Source organism: Leucopleurus acutus (assembly GCF_964270905.1).
Source record: "Leucopleurus acutus genome assembly, chromosome: 17".
NCBI classification, from domain to species: Eukaryota; Metazoa; Chordata; class Mammalia; order Artiodactyla; family Delphinidae; genus Leucopleurus; species Leucopleurus acutus.
Window position 1 is genome coordinate 27,900,435 of NC_139159.1, and position 25,092 is coordinate 27,925,526.

Consider the following 25,092-nt stretch of genomic DNA (forward strand, 5'->3'; position numbering starts at 1 on the left):
AGGATACCTAAAATACCTTGTAATGCTGAATATGACTCCTGGAAATGCCATTTTTTGACATCTAACTTCAAATAGAGATTGACACAGAAAGAAAAAAGAAGAGATTTTTAAGAGAGAGAGAGCATCTGCAGGAGGAAAAAAAAAACAAACAAAAAAAAGAACTGAGGGCGGGAAAGATACTGAGGAAAGCACAGCAGGCATGAATCAGACTTGTCCCGTGGTGACTCATCTCCTTGAATCTCTTCCTCTTCCTTGGAAATCCAGCTTGATTTTACAGCTTATGACCTGAGCCAACTACAGCCATGGCATTTCTGCTAAAATCCAAACCATTAAGACAAAAGCATCCTTGCCAAGATTATACAGATTTGTTTGTGCATTTTATTTCAGTTTTAACTTGACAAGTAAAATTGAGTTTATGATGGCAGAAAGTGGGACTTGGAGATCAATTTAGGATGCTTAGCTATAACTTGTTCTTGTAAATATGCCTTAGCAGTCAGGTTGAACAAAAAATAAGCAGATTGGACAAGATAAGTTAAGCATAGACTGAGAAAAATATTTTTTTTTCATGCACTTTTCAATTTCCAGAAGGCTGGTAAATTATTAAAGTATTTCTTAAAGGTATAAGATGTGAGTAGAATCATCACTGTCATCCACATTAATAATAGTTCATATTTTCTTCTTACTATTAAACTCCACTCTCTGAAGTTATAATGTATTTTAAAAGAGTTTCAGAAAAAAAAGTAAAACACTTTAGCCACTATTCTCTCTCTATTTGGTCACATCTGAAAATACTGAGAATTAGCACTGTGTGGAAATTACTGTCCTATCAAGCAATAGCTATTTAATGCATCTAAAATGTCTATCACCATGTCTGATGCTTAGGTTAATATCAAATTAATGTATTAGAATCAGTAACTTCTCAACATTATTTAATTATTATCATTATTATGACTGTTATTATTTAATTTCTAAGATAGTTCCCAGGTCCTTAAGAAAGACAAGGCAAGAGGCTGGGAGAATATTTACATGTCAAAATGTCAGAGAATTTATCAATACAGTTACAAGTTTTCTGAAGTAAATGCTCTAAGAAAAGAGAGGTCAGAGGACTATATTCAGGAAGAAATCTATAGTTTAGGCAAGCTGGGCAGGATATTAAGGCCATCTTGATCACCACTAGACTGTGAGATTCCTGAACAAAGACAGAATAATTTCACTTCTAAATGCAAGTGCCTCTTACAGTTCCTGACACATAGGTCCTTACTCAAGTTTTGGCAAATGAGCATATGAATGACTATGCTGTACTAGAATATGTATCTGTGTTATTTAGGATATTTAATATATCTAGACCTCAGTGTCCTGTAAAATTAGGATAACACTCTACATCTTATAGACTACTGTTAAGGTTAAATCACATTATGTATGGAAAAGCATCAAGAATAATGTTTCAATAACTAGAATGTTTCCTTCCCTAAACATCATGTTTCATAAACAAAGTCTCAACAAAATTCTTAAAATGATATATTGTTTTGATTATCTTTTTTTTCTTTGCTTTGGCTGTTGGAAACTTCATTTGTGTTATCCGAATATGAATATTATTATACGTACATTTGTATTCAACAAACATATTCTTTATCCCCCCAGCTTTATTGAGGTATAATTGACATATTGTGTAAGCTTAAGGTATACAAGATGTTAATTTGACACACTTATATATTGCAAAATGATTACCACCATAGAGTTAGTTAACATGTCCATCATACCACAAAATGATCGTTTCTTAAGTATCTGTCATCAAATGAATGGATAAAGATGTGGTATGTATATTCAATGAAATATTATTCAGCCATGAGAAAGAAGGAAATCTTGCCATTTGTGAAAACATGATAGACCTTGAGGGCATTATGCTAAGTGAATTAAGTCAGAGAAAGACAAATCCTGCATGGTATCACTTATATGTGGAATCTGAAAAGCAAAACCCATAGAAACAGTAAAATGGTAGTTGGCTGGGGCTGGAGTTGAAAGAAATGGGGCTGGTCAAAGTGTACGAACTTTCAGTTGTAAGATAAATAAGCTGTGGAGATCTACCAACATGTTCTTAAAAATAATCAGCCATAAGGTACAACAATAATGACTCATAACAAATGTGTATGAAAGTAGCATAACCTTAAACTTGAGACTTCCAAACAAAAGTTTGGATAAAGTGTCATCATATCCCTTATCTGCAGAAGAAACCAAATCACAATGAAAATTATATGTACTGCTATTTCAGGAAACTTGAGGTGAAATTTATACCTTGAATTTGGTGCTAGTCAGTAAGTTTTCTTTAAAATCCCTCAACACAACATCATAGTTGAGTCTAACACCAGCAATATCAACTAAAGCATTAAACATTATGACTTAAACAATCTGTGACTGTGGGACAAAAAGGGTTACTTTTGCTCTTACTGCTTCAGCAGTGGTCTCATTTTCTTCCTTTGTTTGCAGAGGTAGATATACAGCAGCACTGCTCTGGCTAGACAATGCTTGGTCTTCCATCAGACATTCACATGGAATAGGTCTTACTTTGCACTTCAGAACTTGCATTCAAAGTCATTGTGTTCCATTAGACTGGTTGGAGGTGAAACCAATCCTCTCTGATGGGCTATGTATGCTATAGCAGGTTTTCTCCATCCTGCCATATGTAACGAGTGTCAGGACAAATACATACACTTATCCGGAAAACCAGAAATAGCAAGCCCTACTCAATATGTTCTTTCAATTTTCCTAACATAAGAATAGTTAGAAAGTAAAGGACCATTAAGTTGACCATCTGGGGAATATAAAATGACTTGCCTGTTGTACAGTGGTTAAACACAGAATTACCATATGACCCAGCAATACTCTTTTTAGGCATATACCCAAAGGGGATGAAAGCAGGAACTCTAACAAATGCTTGTGTACCGATGTTCATAGTAGCACTATTCACAACAGCCAAGAGGTGGAAACAACACAGATGTCTATTAATGGATGAATAGGTAAACAAAAAGTATATATATACCATGAAGTATTATTTAGTTATAAAAAATGGAATTATGATATGTTACAACATCGATAACCTTGAAATATTATGCTAAGTAAGATAAGCCAAACAAAAAAGGACAAATATTGTATGATTCCACGTATATGAGGTACCTAGAATAGGGAAATTCATAGCAACAGGAGCAGTCACTGGGGCTTGGTGGGCGGGGTCAGGGGAAGGAGGGAATGGAGAAGTATTGTTTAATGGATACAGAGTTTCAGTTTGGGATGATAAAAAATTTTGGTAATGGTTAATGGTGATGTTTGCACAACATTGTGAATGTACTTAATGCCACTGAATTTTGGCATTAAATATTGACTACAGAAAGCTTAGAAAGGTAAATTTTATGTTATATATATATATTACAACAATAAAAAATGAATAAACATCTTAAATGATTACTCCCCTGCAGTAGAGATACTCCATTCATCACGAGATTAAATTTCTTCCAAGCTAGGGAGCGTTGCATGGTGTCATAAAAAATAGCTCCAGACATGGATTCAGAAGTCTTTCTCTGAAGCTTCAGCTCTGTCACTTACTAGTGATAAAAATTTGAGCTAGCCCCTTAGGTCCCGTGCACATTAGTGTTTTCCAGTTATAGTATCCAACAGAGTTGTTGTGAGGACTTAAAATTAAAGGAAATAATTCATATAAAGTGCTTTGTAAGCAACAATTGTACAAGTGGATGGGAGAAATTTTTTTTTACATTCCTTTAAGGAGCTTAATAATCTTATCACTAAAATGTACATATTAATTCCTATTTAAATGCCCTAAATTATTGTTATTGTTGGTAAGACTCAAAGTGTTTTTTTAAAAATTTTTCTCTCTATTAAGTATTGAATCACAAGTTTTTAGAATCAAAAGGAAATGCTGGATTTCTGAGGAAACTACATTTCTATTTACTTTTCTAACAATGAATGCGTCATTAAACCCTTTCATTTATATTATTTCTATACCATTTGTTTAATGTTCATTTAGCCTCAGTATACATACCTTAGGAAAAAAAGATAGCTATATTATATCTTGTCTGGGGTAAAAAAAATGGTCCTACAAGTAGTTCAAGTATTAAAAAATTAATTTTGCTTTCTGCTCTCATCTTCCATTCCAAACCACTCAATCCATTATCAGTCTTTTCATTGTCAAACATATAATGAGTTTGATACGGCATTATATCCAATTAGACATTATCTTGTAAAGCCCTTTGGATACATAACTACATTGAAAAATAAATATTTAAAAGTAACAAATGTATTGCTATTACATCATAAATTAATACCAAAATTGCTGTTGTCAACAAATAATTTTTTGTTTCCCTCCTTAGTGGTTATGTCTTTGACTATGATTACTACAGAGATGATTTCTACAATAGGTATGTAAATTTCTCATCCTTCTTTCCCTTTGACTTAAATTATATTTTAACTGTTCTGTACATTTCATTCACAGGTATTATTGATTAATACATTTAAATAATATTTAATAGTAAAAAAAAAGTCCCAATAAAATATAAGATAGCCAGATTTTTCTATTTTGATTGTACTTACTGAAATATAGTAGATCTTGGACTTTCAGAATTCAGAGGTGCTTAAGCCTAAAATTTGGTTTCTAATGTTTGGATGATATTCTAAAGATTTAATTAACCCATATTATTTTCCAGATGTGTAGGTGACTTGGAATTCTTCAAGACTGAGAGATTTATAAATTCAGAAAATGAGTACAACCTTCTAAAATACATCTGCTTTCATACAACAATACAACACATAGATTCAGTAAAAATTAAGGACAATTCTTGCTTTGCATAGCAGTGTGTGACCATAAAAGAAAACCATGCAGAGTGATGTTAATAATCAATGGGGGGAAATAGGATTTTTCCATGACCTTTAACAATTTTTTGTCAAAACATTAAAAACTTTTATGTTATAAATATACATATTTACACATGTATACATATATTTAAATTCCCTCTTCATACGTATAGGAAAATACAGTGAAACTAATAGCTATTTAGTACACTAATTTAAAATTTTAACACTGTAATGTAAAAGTACTGAGAATTAGTGTGCTTCATTTCTGTGTAAAAAAAGACTTATCGAAAGTAATTTGAACAGCACTTGCCTTCTTCTTTTATTATAATATGGAGAAAGCACCTCTTTTATCCCTTGGTGAATTGTCATACTCCCAAGACTGGATCAGCTTTGACATTTTATTAATGTTGTGAACTACCTCTGAGACTTCCCTCAGTGTGTGGTTCTTTTGCCAAGTGTCACTTCCTCTGGGACATCTTTGTCCCCTTCCAGCACATCACAATCACTTTCCTCATTTATGTCAATATGTTTTCATTTCAACTTACAATTGCATATTTTAATATAACATCTTTAATTTCTGATATTGTCCTTTTAGATGTAATTTTATGTAAAGGAATGCATTTATCTCTGGCTTAAACCACTATTTTGCTTCATCTGTGGGCACTGTGTTTAAAGAAGTCAATTTATGATACCTTGTGGGAATTTTTTTTTTTCAGGTAAATTGTATATCAAATAGCTTTGTGGATTTTGAAGGAATTTTTGGCATTCAGGGCCATTTTTAGGCTGTGCAAATCAATCCTTAGGGCTTTCTGGGGAGCATACTACTTAAAATTCATATGAACATATCGGATGTAATATATATATTTGGAATAAAATAATATGTTTTATTTTACTAAGTTCCTCTGCCTCCATCTCTAGAGTCTCTTGAATACAAGAGTGTCCACAGCCCTATAGTCAGCTATTTCTCCTCTAATTCCATTTACATTTAATTTTAATTTTATTTCCAGTGTTACTTTTCAACTCTTTGCTGCACCAATCCCTTCTTTTGATTATCCATTTTTATAAAATGCCACATGGATTTATCACCAGCAGACAAGGAAACAATACAACTACACATTTGCTATCCTTGTGTGAACTAACAGATGCACAGGGACAAATCACTGGCAGACTTTGAAAGAGGTGATGTGATTGGCCACTGATCATCATGAGCATCTGTCATTTACTTATTGATTTGTGGACTGAAAAACTAGCAGCAAAGCTTGGACTTTACGAAATTACTCACAGTTAATATATATGTGGTAACTGAAATTTGTTTTGTGCTGTTGGGGGATTAGTGTTATTTAACTAAGCATTGGTAATTGAGATATTAGAGATACGCAAAACAAGGACTGACTGTGTGTAGATAGATCATTGGACCACACACACAAAATGAGGTAAATATTGTTTAAGCCTTTAATTGTAAATAAATTCATTCAAACAAACAAATAAAAATTCCAAGGCATAAAAATGCAAACAGAGAAAAATAGAATAGACATTTTAAATAGGGAAGAAACTTCATAATCCCTTGTAAGGGTCTTGTTCTCTCTGCTCCAGCCACGAGGGTCCTTTTTCAGTTCCACAAGAACACGGTGTTCCTTCCTGCCTGGGGACCTTCTTCTGATTGCTCCTTCTCATACCTCACTCCACCGTCAGTTAACTTGACTTCATCCTTCAGATCTCAGCATGAACACCTCTCTCAGACTAAATGAGGTTCCTCTGTTCCCCACTCAGCACCTGTTACTATTCCTTCACAGCACTGTTCCTGGTTTTTATTGCTATATTTCTCTCTGCAACAACAGTATTTGATTTATGTCCTTCCTTCCTCCAAAAGGGCAGGGAAGATGCTCAGTTTTGCTTATTGTATCCTCAGGGACTATCATCAAGTCTCACACATAGTGGATACTCAATTTTTGTGATTAATTCATCTCCTTAGATTTAGAGACATTTTGTTTTCTCCAAGGTCACGTAGTTAATTAGTGGGAGAACTACAATCATAAACTAGGTCTCCATTTATACTCAACAACCGACTGTGTGGATACAAAAAACAGAAGAGGAGCAATGTCAGTCTATGGTTTTACATAACAGGAAATAGGCTTATCTGCATGGAAATTAGATCCACAACCATACCTTTATCACCACTATGTTCAAACTACTGAGTTAAGCAAATGATTTCTCTAGTCAACCCTTTATGACCAAACATGAATTTTGTTTGTTTGTTTGTTTGTTTGTTTGTTTTTATTTTTTTATTTTTTTAACATCTTTATTGGAGTATAATTGCTTTACAATGGTATGTTAGTTTCAGCTTCACAACAAAATGAATCAGTTATATATATATACATATATTCCCATATCTCTTCCCGCTTGCGTCTCCCTCCCTCCCACCCTCCCTATCCCACCCCTCCAGGCGGTCACAAAGCACCGAGCTGATCTCCCTGTGCTATGCGGCTGCTTCCCACTAGCTATCTACCTTACGTTTGGTAGTGTATATATGTCCATGCCTCTTTATCGCTTTGTCACCGTTTACCCTTCCCCCTCCCCATAGCCTCAGGTCCATTCTTTAGTAAGTCTGTGTCTTTATTCCTGTTTCACCCCTAGGTTTTTCATAACATTTTTTTTTAAATTCCATATATATGTGTTAGCATACGGTATTTATCTCTCTCTTTCTGACTTACTTCACTCTGTATGACAGACTCTAGGTCTATCCACCTCATTACAAATAGCTCAATTTCATCTCTTTTTATGGCTGAGTAATATTCCATTGTATATATGTGCCACATCTTCTTTATCCATTCATCCGATGATGGACACTTAGGTTGTTTCCATCTCTGGGCTACTGTAAATAGAGCTGCAATGAACATTTTGGTACATGACTCTTTTTGAATTATGGTTTTCTCAGGGTATATGCCCAGTAGTGGGATTGCTGGGTCATATGGTAGTTCTATTTGTAGCTTTTTAAGGAACCTCCATACTGTTCTCCACAGTGGCTGTATCAATTTACATTCCCACCAACAGTGTAAGAGGGTTCCCTTTTCTCCACACCCTCTCCAGCATTTATTGTTTCTAGATTTTTTGATGATGGCCATTCTGACTGGTGTGAGATGATATCTCATTGTAGTTTTGATTTGCATTTCTCTCATGATTAGTGATGTTGAGCATTCTTTCATGTGTTTGTTGGCACTCTGTATATCTTCTTTGGAGAAATGTCTATTTAGGTCTTCTGCCCATTTTTGGATTGGGTTGTTTGTTTTTTCATTATTAAGCTGCATGAGCTGCTTATAAATTTTGGAGATCAATCCTTTGTCAGTTGCTTCATTTGCAAATATTTTCTCCCATTCTGAGGGTTGTCTTTTGGTCTTCTTTATGGTTTCCTTTGCTGCGCAAAAGCTTTTAAGTTTCATTAGGTCCCATTTGTTTACTCTTGTTTTTATTTCCATTTCTCTAGGAGGTGGGTCAAAAAGGACCTTGCTGTGATTTATGTCATAGAGTGTTCTGCCTATGTTTTCCTCTAAGAGTTTGATAGTTTCTGGCCTTACATTTAGGTCTTTAATCCATTTTGAGCTTATTTTTGTGTATGGTGTTAGGGAGTGATCTAATTTCATACTTTTACATGTAGCTGTCCAGTTTTCCCAGCACCACTTATTGAATAGGCCGTCCTTTCTCCACTGTACATTTCTGCCTCCTTTGTCAAAGATAAGGTGACCATATGTGCGTGGGTTTATCTCTGGGCTTTCTATCCTGTTCCATTGATCTATCTTTCTGTTTTTGTGCCAGTACCATACCGTCTTGATAACTGTAGCTTTGTAGTATAGTCTGAAGTCAGGGAGCCTGATTCCTCCAGTTCCTTCTTTCGTTCTCAAGATTGCTTTGGCTATTCGGGGTCTTTTGTGTTTCCATACAAATTGCAAAATTTTTTGTTCTAGTTCTGTGAAAAATGCAGTGGTAGTCTGATAGGGATTGCATTGAATCTATAGATTGCTTTCGGTAGTAGAGTCATTTTCACAATGTTGATTCTTCCAATCCAAGAACATGGTATATCTCTCCATCTATTTGTATCATCTTTAATTTCTTTCATCAGTGTCTTATAATTTTCTGCATACAGATCTTTTGTCTCCTTAGGTAGGTTTATTCCTAGATATTTTATTCTTTTTGTTGCAATGGTAAATGGGAGTGTTTTCTTGATTTCACTTTCAGATTTTTCATCATTAGTATATAGGAATGCCAGAGATTTCTGTGCATTAATTTTGTATCCTGCCACTTTACCAAATTCATTGATTAGCTCTAGTAGTTTTCTGGTAGCATCTTTAGGGTTCTCTATGTATAAGATCATGTCATCTGCAAACAGTGACAGCTTTACTTCTTCTTTTCCGATTTGGATTCCTTTTATTTCCTTTTCTTCTCTGATTGCTGTGGCTAAAACTTCCAAAACTATGTTGAATAAGAGTGGTGAGAGTGGGCAACCTTGTCTTGTTCCTGATCTTAGTGGAAATGCTTTCAGTTTTTCACCATTGAGGATGATGTTTGCTGTGGGCTTGTCATATATGGCTTTTATTATGTTGAGGAAAGTTCCCTCTATGCCTACTTTCTGCAGGGTTTTTATCATAAATGGGTGTTGAATTTTGTCAAAAGCTTTCTCTGCATCTATTGAGATGATCATATGGTTTTTCTCCTTCAGTTTGTTAATATGGTTTATCACATTGATAGATTTGCGTATATTGAAGAATCCTTGCATTCCTGGAATAAACCCCACTTGATCATGGTGTATGATCCTTTTAATGTGCTGTTGGATTCTGTTTGCTAGTATTTTGTTGAGGATTTTTGCATCTATGTTCATCAGTGATATTGGACTGTAGTTTTCTTTCTTTGTGACATCCTTGTCTGGTTTTGGTATCAAGGTGATGGTGGCCTCGTAGAAGGAGTTTGGGAGTGTTCCTCCCTCTGCTATATTTTGGAAGAGTTTGAGAAGGATAGGTGTTAGCTCTTCTCTAAATGTTTGATAGAATTCGCCTGTGAAGCCATCTGGTCCTGGGCTTTTCTTTGTTGGAAGGTTTTTAATCACAGTTTCAATTTCAGTGCTTGTGATTGGTCTGTTCATATTTTCTATTTCTTCCTGATTCAGTCTTGGCAGGTTGTGCATTTCTAAGAATTTGTCCATTTCTTCCAGATTGTCCATTTTATTGGCATAGAGTTGCTTGTAGTAATCTCTCATGATCTCTTTTATTTCTGCAGTGTCAGTTGTTACCTCTCCTTTTTCATTTCTAATTCTATTGATTTGAGTCTTCTCCCTTTTTTTCTTGATGAGTCTGGCTAGTGGTTTATCTATTTTGTTTATCTTCTCAAAGAACCAGCTTTTAGTTTTATTGATCTTTGCTATTGTTTCCTTCATTTCTTTTTCATTTATTTCTGATCTGATTTTTATGATTTCTTTCCTTCTGCTAGCTTTGGGGTTTTTTTGTTCTTCTTTCTCTAATTGCTTGAGGTGCAAGGTTAGGTTGTTTATTCGAGATGTTTCCTGCTTCTTAAGGTGGGCTTGTATTGCTATAAACTTCCCCCTTAGAACTGCTTTTGCTGCATCCCACAGGTTTTGGGTCGTTGTGTCTCCATTGTCATTTGTTTCTAGGTATTTTTTGATTTCCTCTTTGATTTCTTCAGTGATCACTTCATTATTAAGTAGTGTATTGTTTAGCCTCCATGTGTTTGTATTTTTTACAGATCTTTTCCTGTAATTGATATCTAGTCTCATGGCGTTGTGGTCAGAAAAGATACTTGATACAATTTCAATTTTCTTAAATTTACCAAGGCTTGATTTGTGACCCAAGATATGATCTATTCTGGAGAATGTTCCATGAGCACTTGAGAAAAATGTGTATTCTGTTGTTTTTGGAAGGAATGTCCTATAAATATCAATTAACTCCATCTCGTTTAATGTATCATTTAAAGCTTGTGTTTCCTTATTTCTTTTCATTTTGGATGATCTGTCCATTGGTGAAAGTGGGCTGTTAAAGTCCCCTACTATGAATGTGTTACTGTCGATTTCCCCTTTTATGGTTGTCAGTATTTGCCTTATGTATTGAGGTGCACCTATGTTGGGTGCATAAATATTTACAATTGTTATATCTTCCTCTTGGATCGATCCCTTGATCATTATGTAGTGTCCTTCTTTGTCTCTTCTAATAGTCTTTGTTTTAAAGTCTATTTTGTCTGATATGAGAATTGCTACTCCAGCTTTCTTTTGGTTTCCATTTGCATGAAATACCTTTTTCCATCCCCTTACTTTCAGTCTGTATGTGTCTCTAGGTCTGAAGTGGGTCTCTTGTAGACAGCAAATATATGGGTCTTGTTTTTGTATCCATTCAGCCAATCTGTGTCTTTTGGTGGGAGCATTTAGTCCATTTACATTTAAGGTAATTATCGATATGTGTGTTCCTATTCCCATTTTCTTAATTGTTTTGGGTTCGTTATTGTAGGTCCTTTCCTTCTTTTGTGTTTCTTGCCTAGAGAAGTTCCTTTAGCAGTTGTTGTAGAGCTGGTTTGGTGGTGCTGAACTCTCTCAGCTTTTGCTTGTCTGTAAAGGTTTTAATTTCTCCATCAAATCTGAATGAGATCCTTGCTGGGTAGAGTAATCTTGGTTGCAGGTTTTTCTCCTTCAACACTTTCAATATGTCCTGCCACTCCCTTCTGGCTTGCAGAGTTTCTGCTGAAAGATCAGCTGTTAACCTTATGGGGATTCCCTTGTGTGTTATTTGTTGTTTTTCCCTTGCTGCTTTTAATATGTTTTCTTTGTATTTAATTTTTGACAGTTTGATTAATATGTGTCTTGGCGTATTTCTCCTTGGATTTATCCTGTATGGGACTCTCTGTGCTTCCTGGACTTGATTAACTATTTCCTTTCCCATATTAGGGAAGTTTTCAACTATAATCTCTTCAAATATTTTCTCAGTCCCTTTCTTTTTCTCTTCTTCTTCTGGAACCCCTATAATTCGAATGTTGGTGCGTTTAATGTTGTCCCAGAGGTCTCTGAGACTGTCCTCAGTTCTTTTCATTCTTTTTTCTTTATTCTGCTCTGCAGTAGTTATTTCCACTATTTTATCTTCCAGGTCACTTATCCGTTCTTCTGCCTCAGTTATTCTGCTATTGATCCCATCTAGAGTACTTTTAATTTCATTTATTGTGTTGTTCATCGTTGCTTGTTTCATCTTTAGTTCTTCTAGGTCCTTGTTAACTGATTCTTGCAATTTGTCCATTTTATTGTCCATTCTATCTCCAAGATTTCGGATCAACCTTATTATCATTATTCTGAATTCTTTTTCAGGTAGACTGCCTATTTCCTCTTCATTTGTTAGGCCTGGTGGGTTTTTATCTTGTGCCTTCATCTGCTGTGTGTTTTTCTGTCTTTTCATTTTGCTTATCTTACTGTGTTTGGGGTCTCCTTTTTTTTTTTGCAGGCTGAAGGTTCGTAGTTCCTGTTGTTTTTTGTGTCTGTCCCCAGTGGCTAAGGTTGGTTCAGTGGGTTGTGTAGGCTTCCTGGTGGAGGGTACTAGTGCCTGTGTTCTGGTGGATGAGGCTGGATCTTGTCTTTCTGGTGGGCAGGTCCATGTCTGGTGGTGTGTTTTGGGTTGTCTGTAGACTTATTATGATTTTGGGCAGCCTCTCTGCTAATGGGTGGGGTTGTGTTCCTGTCTTGCTAGTTGTTTGGCATAGGATGTCCAGCACTGTAGCTTGCTGGTCGTTGAGTGAAGCTGGGTGCTGGCGTTGAGATGGAGATCTCTCGGAGATTTTTGCTGTTTGATATTATGTGCAGCTGGGAGGCCTCTTGTGGACCAGTGTCCTGAAGTTGGCTCTCCCACCTCAGAGGCACAGCACTGAGTCCTGGCTGCAGCACCAAGAGACTTTCATCCACAGGGCTCCTTAATTTGGGATGATTCATTGTCTATTCAGGTATTCCACAGATGCAGGATATATCAAGTTGATTGTGGAGCTTTAATCCGCTGCTTCTGAGGCTGCTGGGAGAGATTTCCCTTTCTCTTCTTTGTTCTCACAGTTCCCAGGGGCTCAGCTTTGGATTTGGCCCCGCCTGTGCGTGTAGGTCGCCGGAGGGCGTCTGTTCTTTGCTCAGACAGGACGGGGTTAAAGGAGCCGCTGATTCGGAGGCTCTGGCTCACCCAGGCCGGTGGGTAGGGAGGGTCACGGAGTGCGGGGCAGGCCTGCAGCGGCAGAGGCCAGCGTGATGCTGCAGCCTGAGGCGTGCCGTGCGCTCTCCCGGGGGAGCCGTCCCCGGATCCCGGGACCCCGGCAGCGGCGGGCTGCACAGGCTCCCCGGAAGGACGTGTGGCTAGCGACCTGCGCTCGCACACAGGCCTCCTGGCGGCGGCAGCAGCGGCCTCAGCGTCCCATGTCCGTCTCTGGGCTCCGCACTCTTAGCCGCGGCTCGCGCCCATCCCCGGAGCTCTCCCAAGCAGCGTTCCCAATCCCCCCTCCTCGTGCACCAGGAAATAAAGAGGGACGTAAAAGTCTCTTGCCTCTTCGGCAGGTCCAGACCCCTCCCCGGACTCTCTCCCGGCCAGCAGCGGCGCACCAACGCCCTGCAGGCTGTGTTCACGCCGCCAACCTCAGTCCTCTCCCGGCGCTCCGACAAAAGCCGGAGCCTCAGCTCCCAGTCCCGCCCGCCCCGGCGGGCGAGCAGACAAGCCTCTCGGCTGGTGAGTGCCGGTCGGCCCGATCCTCTGCACTGGAATCTGGCCGCTTTGCCCTCCGCACCCCTGTTGCTGTGCTCTCCTCCGCGGCTCCCAAGCTCCCCCACTCCGCCTCCCGAAGTCTCCACCTGCGAAGGGGCTTCCTAGTGTGTGGACACTTTTCCTCCTTCACAGCTCTCTCCCGCTGGTACAGGACCCGTCCCTATCCTTTTGTCTCTGTTTAGTTTTTTCTTTTGCCCTAACCAGGTACGTGGGGGGTTCCTTGCCTTTTGGGAGGTCTGAGGTCTTCTGCCAGCGTTCAGTAGGTGCTCCGTAGGAGTTGTTCCACGCGTAGATGTATTTCTGGTGTATCTGTGGGGAGGAAGGTGATCTCCGCGTCTTACTCTTCTGCCATCCCAAACATGAATTTTTAAGGATGGTTTTCTCAAATAATTTTTAGAATTTCTATAAAATATAATATTTTATTTTAAATATTAAATAGCTTATAATAACTTGTCCTAATGATGTGAAGATCTGACAGCATTAAAATAATCCCAGTTACTATGACAGATAACATTTAGATATTCTTTATTTAAAAATTTTAGTTTTTGACAAATGTAAATTTTAGTTTTTGACAAATGTAAAAACATTTTCTGATATGCTTTTATGTTTCAGGATGCAGAACACTGTCTTCATTGCTATGAATAAAGTTTTCAATTAATATACATTGTTTTTTAATCTGTTAATATGAAAATGTTTTTGCATTGTAATCTCTTAAGTATTTTCTATCATGTGATTTCCTTCCACATTGAAAGAATTTCTACCTAAAATGAAGTAGATGGTAGGAGACCCAAGTTCTGGTAATTAACCTATAACTTTGGGCAACTAGGCAGGTTTTCAGTTTTTCATTTTTAAAATGAAGCCAATATTTGCATTTGAATTTTATCAATAAAAATCATTAGATAGATTAGACAGATGATAGATAGGCAGATAGGCAGATTTTACATGCAAAAGAGCAAGAGCCTTAATCAGCAAATAATTACAGAGCCTGAAGCTTTCAAATGACACTCCACTACACAAAAAAGCTAACTCTGAACAATTTCCAAAATCATTTATTTGTCTTATATAAAATCTGTTTGGTTTATAAGTGTTCAAAGATCAGTATGAGTGTATTGCTAACAGACTCTCTGAGCAGTCTGTGCCCTCATTAGTTTATGTTTCATTTTTTCACTTGGCTAAGAAAGACAGAAGTATCTGCCACTAGTAGAGGTAGTCAGGAGTTCCCTGTGAACATAGATCCCCAGGAAAGGAAAACAGAGTGGAGAGGCTGGAGAAGATAAATAGTTTACCAAGTCAGTGCTAACAGTTTTATCCACACTAATTCCTCCTTAGTTACTCTCTGCTTGTAGCTATGGTTAATTTCTTTTTTCTTTTTACTAGTGGTGCAAACTTGGGCAACTTATTTAATACCACAAAAACTATTGTCTCATCTATGAAGTGAGCATGAAATTAATGCCTACCTCATAAGATTGTTCTAAGGATTAAATGAAGTAACACATTTTCATGACCTGCATTATGCCTGGTATGTTTTTTGTGCTTAATCCATGTTAGCTACTAGTAACCATTAACGGTAACCATTAACAGTGATGGAGAATATGTTTCTTATACTGTTACTCATGTAGCAGTGTCCCTATGACTAAGCAATACACTGTTTGCTCAGTTGTCCTTCCATAATAGTCCATCGTGACACCTCTGGATCATTCTGTTTGCATTGTTTTCCCTCCTCTTACTCCCCCCCAGAACATTCTAGTTGCAGCTGAACACTCTTATCTGCAGAGAGAGACCATTCAGTTATTTCCATTAACTCCATGCTGCTTGGTTTTCTGTCAGGAAAACGGAAATCATACAGTTATGTTGAACAAGGAGAATTGTTTGTAAAAACTTTCTAACTATGTATTAAGGAACTGAAAAGGCAAAAACAAATAAACAACAACAATAAAACCCACAGTGGTATGATGGAGTTAGCAAACTACAGGAAGCAGCTACCACCTCTAGGGTTGGGGAAACAGAGGAAAAGATGGGATTATCAAATATCACTGTAGAAAAGGGGATTTGCACAACTCACAATGTGAGTAAGAGGTTCTGCTTAGCTGCTGCTGCTGTATCTGAGCCCAGAGGGGGAACCCGTGGGGTTGGAACCCAGACCTCTAAGGGGGCAATACCAACTGGTGCCAGGGTCTCTGAGGAAGTGTGAAGACTGTTCTGCAAATGTTGCAAAATTACTCAAACTGGATTCAGTTGCTACTACTGGAATGAATTTTTGCTGCCAGTGTTAAGAAACAAGGCTAGAGTAATGCTGACAAGAAAAGGGACCCAAAACAAAAACAGGAAGCAAACCAGAAAGGGTCAAGTCCTCTCTTCCTCTTCCAGTCTCCTTCTCAGGTCCTTAATTGGCTGAGCCTAGCAAGGAGCCAGCTGGACCCCACAGAAATGTGGTTTGCAAACTCCCAACCCCAGATGTGACTGAATGTCTCACATAAGCTGAGAGATAATACCTTAATAACTGACATTGATTTACATCCTATTGTTAGCCTATTTCTGCCAGTTTTGGGAATTCTAATGTAATTGGGGATTTTCAACCCTTAAACTGTTTCAGCTTAGAAAACTTCTCTACACAAAGTTCCATCTTAATGTGATTGTTTTGGTACATTTATCCAGCAGTAATTTTTCCAAAAACTAATTTAGTGTCTATCCATGGTTTCAGGGATCATGAAGAGTATCACTAAATAATAGAATTGAGTGGTTATTCTAAACTTTCATTTTTTATATTACACAAAGAATTGCCCAATAATTTACAGCATTCAGCGGCATTGTCTTTTAAAATGTCAAGTGTGACTCTACATGAAAAACATCACATGTTATTAAAATGAAACATAAATATATATACTCTTCCAAGTAAAGTGAAAGGAGGAATATACCTAAAATTATATTGAACACCTCTGAGGAATGTTTTCAATTTCTGAGATATTAGCAGTTTTAATCCAACCTTTTTTCAATAGTATCAGGAAAGGCACTGAGCCATTTATAAGCTCCAGTAATGAATAAACATGTATTGACAGAGAAAAAGAAATGCCAGAGCTGCTTTTCCATATTTATATATATATATATATATATATATATATATATATATATATATATATATATATCAGTGATTCAAAATCTGTATTGTTCAGATCTGGATCCATTTTGACCTTGTGTAAATTAACATAAGAGAAGCTACCAGAGTTGAAGTTAATGAAAAAAACTCTGTCAAGTTGCACTTGTCTCAGATCATTGATTATAGAGCACAGTATATATTCATGAATACTGGAAAAACGTATTAGCAAGAAGCAACGTCTGTTTCACTGTGTAAATTTAAATTACCGTCTGATAGAATGGGATTCCACTTAAAACATTTGGAAACCGTAGCATGGCCCAGTTGACAAAGGGTGTGATTTGGAGTTAGAAGCAAGTTTCAGGCCTCGGTGTGCATGTGTTGACTGGTTAAACTTGGGGGAGTCATCTCATCCTTTTTTCACAGGTTTCCTTCATGGGCAAAATGGCTTAACAACACACACATTACAGAATTGTAAGAATTAAATAGGAGAATCATTTTATTGATTTATAACCTCACCATTGCTATTTAATTACATTCACTTTTTAATTACCCAAAGCTGTATACAAGATATAAAAGATAGAAAAATTGTACAAAATATAAAGATTAAGTTAAGATCAAAATATTGCCAAAAAAAGATCATTGACAATTTCAGAAAGCCCTTTAAAAGCATGTTCAAGAAGCATTTGTACAAGATTGGGGATGGAGCCTGATGTGGGGTGGGTTGTTGTCAGGGGTGGCTTCACTGAAAATCTTGGAAAAGTTTAGGGAGAAAAAACAGAAATGAGAATTACTCATTGACTGGTCTCAAGTATAGTGTGCCTTTAAAAAGTATTTTCGGATTCAGTTGTAACCAAAAGCTTATTTGAAGTCAAGGTAGAAATTATAAACAGAATTTTGAGTACTTCAAACAGTATAGAAAAGAGATATACTAATAGGCTAGAATCATTCATGTGAATTTCAAATATATCCTTTCTAAAAAAGGAATAGGCACCTTAACTTGGTTTTATAGACTATTTTTACCAGAAGTTAAGCATGCTGAAGACAGAAGGGTGCAAGTTTGAATCAAGACAGAGCTGGAAATCTTCTCTGGTCCTAGAGTTAATGATCTTCATTTATCTGCTAAAAGACCCCAGTGAGAACACGACCCTGAATTTGTTGTCAGAATTTGGCTCTGGGCAGGTCAGTTATTTAACCCTAAGTCCAGACTACATTGTTTGGTTAGCATTTAACCACGTAGGGACTGTAAGTTTGGGTTCATAAATAAAGAAAATGAAAAACTCTTTTTTATGAGGGAAATTTAGAAGAAAACAGGTAATTACTGCTTCTTAAATTACTATTTATCTAAATGAAATTTTAGTGTTCAGTGTAATATGCAAATATTACATTTTCAATTTTTTTTCACGAATTTTAAAATCACATTGGTTGACAGCGAAAAATAGGCATCAAGTCAAAAGTCCATCAATCAAGAAATGATTTGCTAGTCTGTGGTGTATCTACTTGAGAAAATGCACCACAGCAATTAAAATAAACATTAGGAAGACCATTTAGCAAACTTGAGAAACGTTCTTAATATAAATCAAAGAGAATTAGCCAGGATACATGACTGTACATATATTATGTTTTCAGTTATGTGCAAAATATGGATGCTTGTGGAAAAAAAAAATTAGAGAATGACAGTAGTTGTTTTAGGGTGAGAGATTGGTAGTTGTTTTCTTTCCATGTATTTTTTCTGAAAATACATGTAAAGGTTGCTTTATTATTGTTGAAGTTTAATAATAATAAACTTTTAGTAAAAACAAGAATTCAAAATTATATTCATTTTATATGTCAGTATAACATTAAATTGCCTTTGTCCAAAAAGCAACTTATTAAAATAACTAATATCCTTATTCTTTCTAGAGACAAGGTATGTCTATTTTTATCAAGTAAATCAATATTAAAATTGTTTACCAGTTTTTAGCTTTTGCTTGATAATGAAATTATACATGAAATAATGATAATGATATTATTAAAGAAAACAAAATTCCAAACAAGAAATGGGGACATGAAAAGTAGAAATGTTTATTCAATAAAATAGACCCTCAAATGTCCTCAGTTTGTTGCTTTTATTAAAATCTGACTACATTTATGTTATTTACTGATTGAAAGTAGGTCTTTTAAAGTTTTTATTTTAAAATAGACCTTAGGGAAGGGAGAATTATGTGTTTGACTTCATTATAAATCATTAGCTATTTGACCTGTAAACATTATGGGAAAAACAGTATTCTAACAATATTAGGGAAAATGAAGGACCATTACAGAAAAGGAAAGGGAATATAATTCTGGGAGTGGAAGAACAAAAAACCAAGAGGAAGGAAGAAATTTTAAGCTTTTAACTGACCTTGGAGATTTGGATTCTATTTAATTCTATTGTATGGCAATTTTTGTTGGACTATTTTCTTTGATTTGCTATAGACAGGATTCGGATGAGAAAGACAATACTTGTGTCTCCTTCACAGGCTGCCTTTCATCTACTTCCTTCTGCATTTAGAAGAGCCCCTACATCTCATCCTGCAATCCCAGAAAGCTGACCCTTTCCCATCCTTATCTTGTTATGTTTTTATGCTTTAGGACAATACCCAGTCTTCCTTCTTTTTATTTCTGGTAAACTCAACTTTGCCCAGTGAAAATTAAAAAACATCCCAACTCCATTAAAATTTAAAATTATGTTCTCACATGAAATGCCCATTTAGCTTTGTTTGTATATTACAATATCACTTTTTAAAAATTAAGTTCTGATGCCACATATCTTCCCAACACAGTGACAGAATAAATTGGTAAAACCTGATTCCATGGTGAGAAAGCAGTCATGTTTCTTTGAAGCAACACATCAAAATATTCAGAGAACAAGGGTTACTTCCTATAGGAATTTACAGCAAAGAACACAACACACACTGAGCATTTTACTAAAATGTACATCCTATACTAAAAGTATGTCACAAGTACAGTGAACAAATGTAGCTCTCTTTTCTCCACAGGAGAGTAGGCCTGGCCAACACTGGAAGTTTGTAATCCCTGTTTGGGGGGAAGCAATAGAAATATTGATAAACATTGCAGTTAAAATATTATTGAATTGCATTTTAATTGAAGTAGCAGTGAATATGGTGATTTTACTTGGCCTGCATTTCCAGTATAGCATTTTTACATCATTATACATTTTAGTTGTGCTTTAGAAATTTTCTTAACCCAGTGTACAGATTAGTTTATTTAATGAACCTGCTAAATTGCATTTTCAAGTCCTGGGGAAATTGTTCCTCCAAAAGAGCTTGCCATTCATCTCAAGCAGCAACTTCTACCCTGGGAGAGATCAGTCAATTGTCATATTTCTTTTAGCTCAATAGCTCTGGGTGTTTTAGCTCATGAAAAGTGCCTTAGTATCTTGGTTCACTGACTTAAGTTGCTCTGTGATTTCAACTTATAAATAAGTAATGTAGACTTTGTTTTGTGATTGAAATGAGGGGCAGGCTTAGTTGACCCTTTTGATTTTCCAGCCCTTAGTGGTATGAATGAGATTCACAACCCTTTTCAGCCTCATCCTGTCTATATCTTTTGAAGTAAACTATAATGTGTTGACATCCATGACCTGCTATTTGCTGGCAGTTCTTTGGCTCTAATGGACTTTGCTTATGCACAGAGGATGACACCTCTCTTTAACTCTGTCTCGTTTCATTTATTTTCCTTTCCAGACATCTCTTAGTATTTCCCTAGCATGTTTCCAAATCATTTTTGGACAGTGTAGCTCTCTAATGTAGAAGACAATCCTAGTACTAAGTTCTGCTTTAAAGGTGTTTTATATACAAATTTTCTTCTCCATAGTGTCATAGTTTTCATTGTTTATGAATGAATATTTGGAAGCCAGCCTATCTTGTTATTATATTTCATTTACTATTTTCCAAAAAGAGATGATCACATTTCCATCTGTATGTGTAAATGAGATGTAATTTTATGAAATAACCTATTATAGAAGGTTTTAGATATTTTAAAATTTAAAACTGTTCTAGTTTTCTCATTTCTGTCTTTCACATTATTTTTATTGACTGTTTTAAAGCAGTTATGAGAATGTAATTCATATAATGGTGTCACAGTAAACTACATAATAATCATCATTCTAAGTCAATAACACTATTTTCTTTATAGTGGACAAAGTAATAATATCTCTGGTTCACTGGCAAATAGAATATATATATCATATTTTTTTCTCTGACCCTTTTATTCTGCTCAAATGTGCTAAGTCACACAAAAATTTGTTATGTGTATGCAGTATAAATAATATGAAACTTTGAATCTATTAATTATATATATATATATATATAAATGAGTAAATATTCTTATACTTTTGATTCCTTTCATTGTTTAATGGAAATGCCTTGGTTGTAGTGAATACCATTTTTCACTTTTTAGCAGAAACTTCAAAGAATTTTACTGGTATTCTTTTTTGTTAGAGAATTTTTTAATAGCTAACTACAAATATCTCTAGTCTCAATTTGCATGTCTATCCAATAGTCAGAATAGTAAAAAAGTTATCCTGATAAATATTTCCCACCAGTTCTTTAGTCAACAAAGGTTTGTCCTCATGCTATGGGCATTTCATTCAAACTCAGCCTCCTTTTTTCTGTAGTCAGCTGAGCCTTTCATTACTTAAGGAAATCCTTAGAGAGAGGTAAGGAACAATATTGATTTGTCTCTTATAGCTGCCCTCTTTAAACTAGACATACTCCTATTTTTTTTTCCTTCTGAGCTGTTTTCTGATCGTACAGTAATTTTCTTTGTCCCTGATTCTGCATGGTCTATTCCTCCTTTCACACTTATGTGCTAATAAGTATCTGATGTGTTAAAGGAATATTTCTGTTCCTAAAATGGATAAATCTGTTAAATCAAGAAAAGAAATATACTTGGGAATGAAGGTCGACACAATTTCAACATATTGAAAAGCTCCTTGTTCTTTACCTTAAAAATGAATTCATATTAAGGGTCAGATTCTGATGCCCAGAAAGCATAGACTATATTAGCATCCTGTTTCTTTAGCGAAAAATGAATCTTCTTGAGGACAACAATGATAACAAAAACATTTATTGACATTTTTTACAAGGCCATTCTCTTAATCGTCTCACACATTTGATAGAACACTTAGGCATAAACCAATTCTCAGCCACGTTTGTATTTTGTGAAGGTTATTTGATTACCATGGGCGTGTGCCTCCACCTCCCCGTGCAGTAATTCCGCTGAAGCGTCCCAGAGTGGCTGCAACAACTCGCAGGGGGAAAGGAGCCTTTTCCATGAAAGGGGGATCAAAATCTACTGCCAGTGGATCTTCTTCATCATGCTCTAAAAGTAAGTATCTTCTTTATTTTATTTCTCTTTAAAGAAGGGTGGGGATACTTATCACTGCATGAATGTCTATACTCAAATTAATCAATGATTATGGAGCATCTGCTGTGTACAATATATGAGAGAAATGTAAAATGTATAAGAAATGGTCTCTGCTTTCCACTACACTACACTGCAGTAGAAAACTGTTTTATTAGAGCAAATAATATGCTTTTGGCCCACCTAGCTTGTGACATATTGAAGTCTTGAAATATAACATGTTGCTTTTAATGAAGAAAAAAAGTCACTTCAAAATAAAGTGAATATAGTATCTTTTCAGGGAAACAGTATGCAAATTCAATGCATGTTTTGAATATTTGAGAGCTGGGATAATTAAGATAGGCAGAGTAGACAGGTTAAAAGGGTAACTTTCCATACTATTCTAAATCATGAGAATTATGTGTCTGAAAACATGTAATGTCTTAAAAAATAATATATAATTTCACATTAATTAGTAAAAAGTAGAGATACAAACTTCCCAACTAAACAGATTGCTAAATTTTTATATGGACAGATTCAGAAAACTCTAATTTATTAGCAGAATATTATTCCTAAGGAAAGGATAGCAAAATTTCTTGCATTTCTTGAGATTACATTCTACAGAGAAGAGCCAGACAAGAGCAAGCAAAGTAAAATCTGAGGTGTTACACAGTAGATCATCACTATGTAAAAGAATAAAGTAGAATAAAGTTGGGAGCACTGTATTTCATTGGATGGTGTATGACTGCCTCTCTGACAAGGTGGCATTTCAGCAGAGACCTCATGGAAGTAAGGGAGTGAGAGGGTGGGCTTGAAGCTATCAAGGGTAGAGTGTCTGGGTAGAGGGAATGGTCAGTGCAGAGATCTTACATTGGAGCAAGAAACCAGTGCAGCAGAGGAAGAAAGAGGAAATTAGGCAGGAAATAAGGTAGAGGGAGCGCGAGTTCCAGGGCAGCTTGTCAGGCCATTGTAGGGATTTTATAGTTACTCTGCATCTCAATCTTTCAAGACAAATAAGGCAAATACCGTTATTCCAATGTCACTGATGAGTAAGCACAGAGAAGTTCACATAGTAAATGGTAGGGCCAACACTAGAACTCATGTTTTTTTTCATTTTCATCCCTATATACTATCTACTCTAGAACACTGCCTTCTGTCTTAGTGCCATCAGAAATACTAAGAAAGAACGTTCTTGAAATACTTTGTTTTTACATGAGAATGTGCAAGATGTAGTTACCGGAAGCACTAATGTTTCCAGTAACAAAATTTTGTGCACTCAGAACTTGACTTAGCTAATATAACCTAAATAGCAAATTACATAGATTTACAGTTCCCTATGTACTGACTTATCCATTTATCTAATTATTCTATAAATAAAAAATGTGAATTCCCTTTTTGAGTCTTAGTAATAAAAGAAAATGAGATTCTGCAACAATTTCTAAACAATCTTATATGCTCTCTGAGTATTGTCCAAAAGCAAAGAAGTTTCTTGAATTTGGTTCTTGCTGTGGAAAATTGAACATTGAATTGCCTGCTAGGTTTATAGAAGACTTTTTTACCCTAGTAGTGTTAACTTAATTTCAAATAGAAATATTTTAAGCACCTGTGGATTCTTTGCCCTGTAGTCACTTTTAAAACAATGTTTACCAATGGAAACGTTATTCATATTTTGGCCATGGCAGTTCTACATTGTGTAATAGTATTCCAAGCTTTGCAGAACATTTAGCATCCCTGATCTCCAAACCTGAAAGGCCAACAGCACTCCTCAGTCTTTGTAACAACAATGTGTACCCTTATACATTTCTAAATCTTCCTTAAGGAGATGGTACCATCCTGGTTTAGAACTAATGGATGGTGGCCCTTCTTGGGCAAGAGCAGTTTTGTACAACTCAGCCACTCGATTGCCATAAAACAGAGTGATGCAGAGAAGAGTGGTATTTTACAGTTGTTATTTTGATATAAATATCTTAATATTCAAATGCTTAAGCTGCATTTGGCCTTTTTATTTTTGATTTCTAGTTTTCTTGGGTCATGGAGAGAGAATGAGAATTATAAAATCTTTTTTAAGGATCTTATTAAGAATTTCTCTTGGTTTCATAATAATGAGATTTTGTCAGTGGAAAATAGGATATATTTTCTGCTTTTAGTATAATACTATGTGTTTGTTTTACCTTGTTGGTTGTATCATCCAATCCTCTGTAGAATTTGTTCTTTTGTGGCAAATTGATATGTCAAATTCTGAAAGTGATTGTTTAAAAATCCTCTACCAGATAGTGACTTTATAAAGTTCTTCTTTTCTTCAGGTTTTATTTTATATCCCACATTGCTTGGATGATTTTTATATGATGTTTTATAATAATAAGAGGAGAAAAATTATAGCTAACTTTTTTGGTGTTTGTTCTATGATAACTATTGTTTTAACCATGTATTTTTATATATTAGTGCATATAAATTCATTTAAATATATTAATTTTACATATATTCATTTTTTTCTCATAACTGCCTATAAGTGAAGTATTATTATCATTCCCATTTTATAGGTGTAGAAAATGAGGCATAGAAAAGTTAAGGAATATCCCTAAAGTCACAGAGATATTTAATAACAGAGCCAGGAACTACAGCCTGGTTCTAGAGCATCTGTGTCTAGAGTATAGGCTCTTTAGTCTGTGCCCTTTTCAACACTGTCTCTCTATAACTTCTTGGAGAATCGTAACTTTTATTTATATAATATCTCATTTACTATCTTTAGCCTAGAATTTTACTCTGTTTGATACTTTGCTTGATCCTTTAATGATAAGGCTCTCTATAAGGTGTCTCTATATCTGCTTTGTAAATAAGATCATCTATACCAAATTTTTCATATTCCATATATATGCATTAATATACATTTGTTTTTCTCTCTCTGACTCACTTCACTCTGTATGACAGTCTCTAGGTCCATCCACATCTCTACAAATGACCTAAGTTTGTTCCTTTTTATGG

At 35.7% G+C, this 25,092-nt stretch overlaps 1 protein-coding gene across 1 annotated transcript in view; it reads left to right on the forward strand.

Annotated features, from left to right (window-relative positions):
* RALYL (RALY RNA binding protein like) overlaps positions 1-25,092 on the forward strand; it is a gene marked incomplete at its 3' end in the record, with an annotated part of 523,686 nt that overhangs the window by 391,527 nt on the left and 107,067 nt on the right. Inside the window, exons 4-5 of the mRNA XM_082858435.1 lie at positions 4,380-4,427; positions 21,935-22,095. Coding sequence (XP_082714561.1) covers positions 4,380-4,427; positions 21,935-22,095 — 209 coding nt within the window. The remainder of the gene's footprint in view (positions 1-4,379; positions 4,428-21,934; positions 22,096-25,092) is intronic.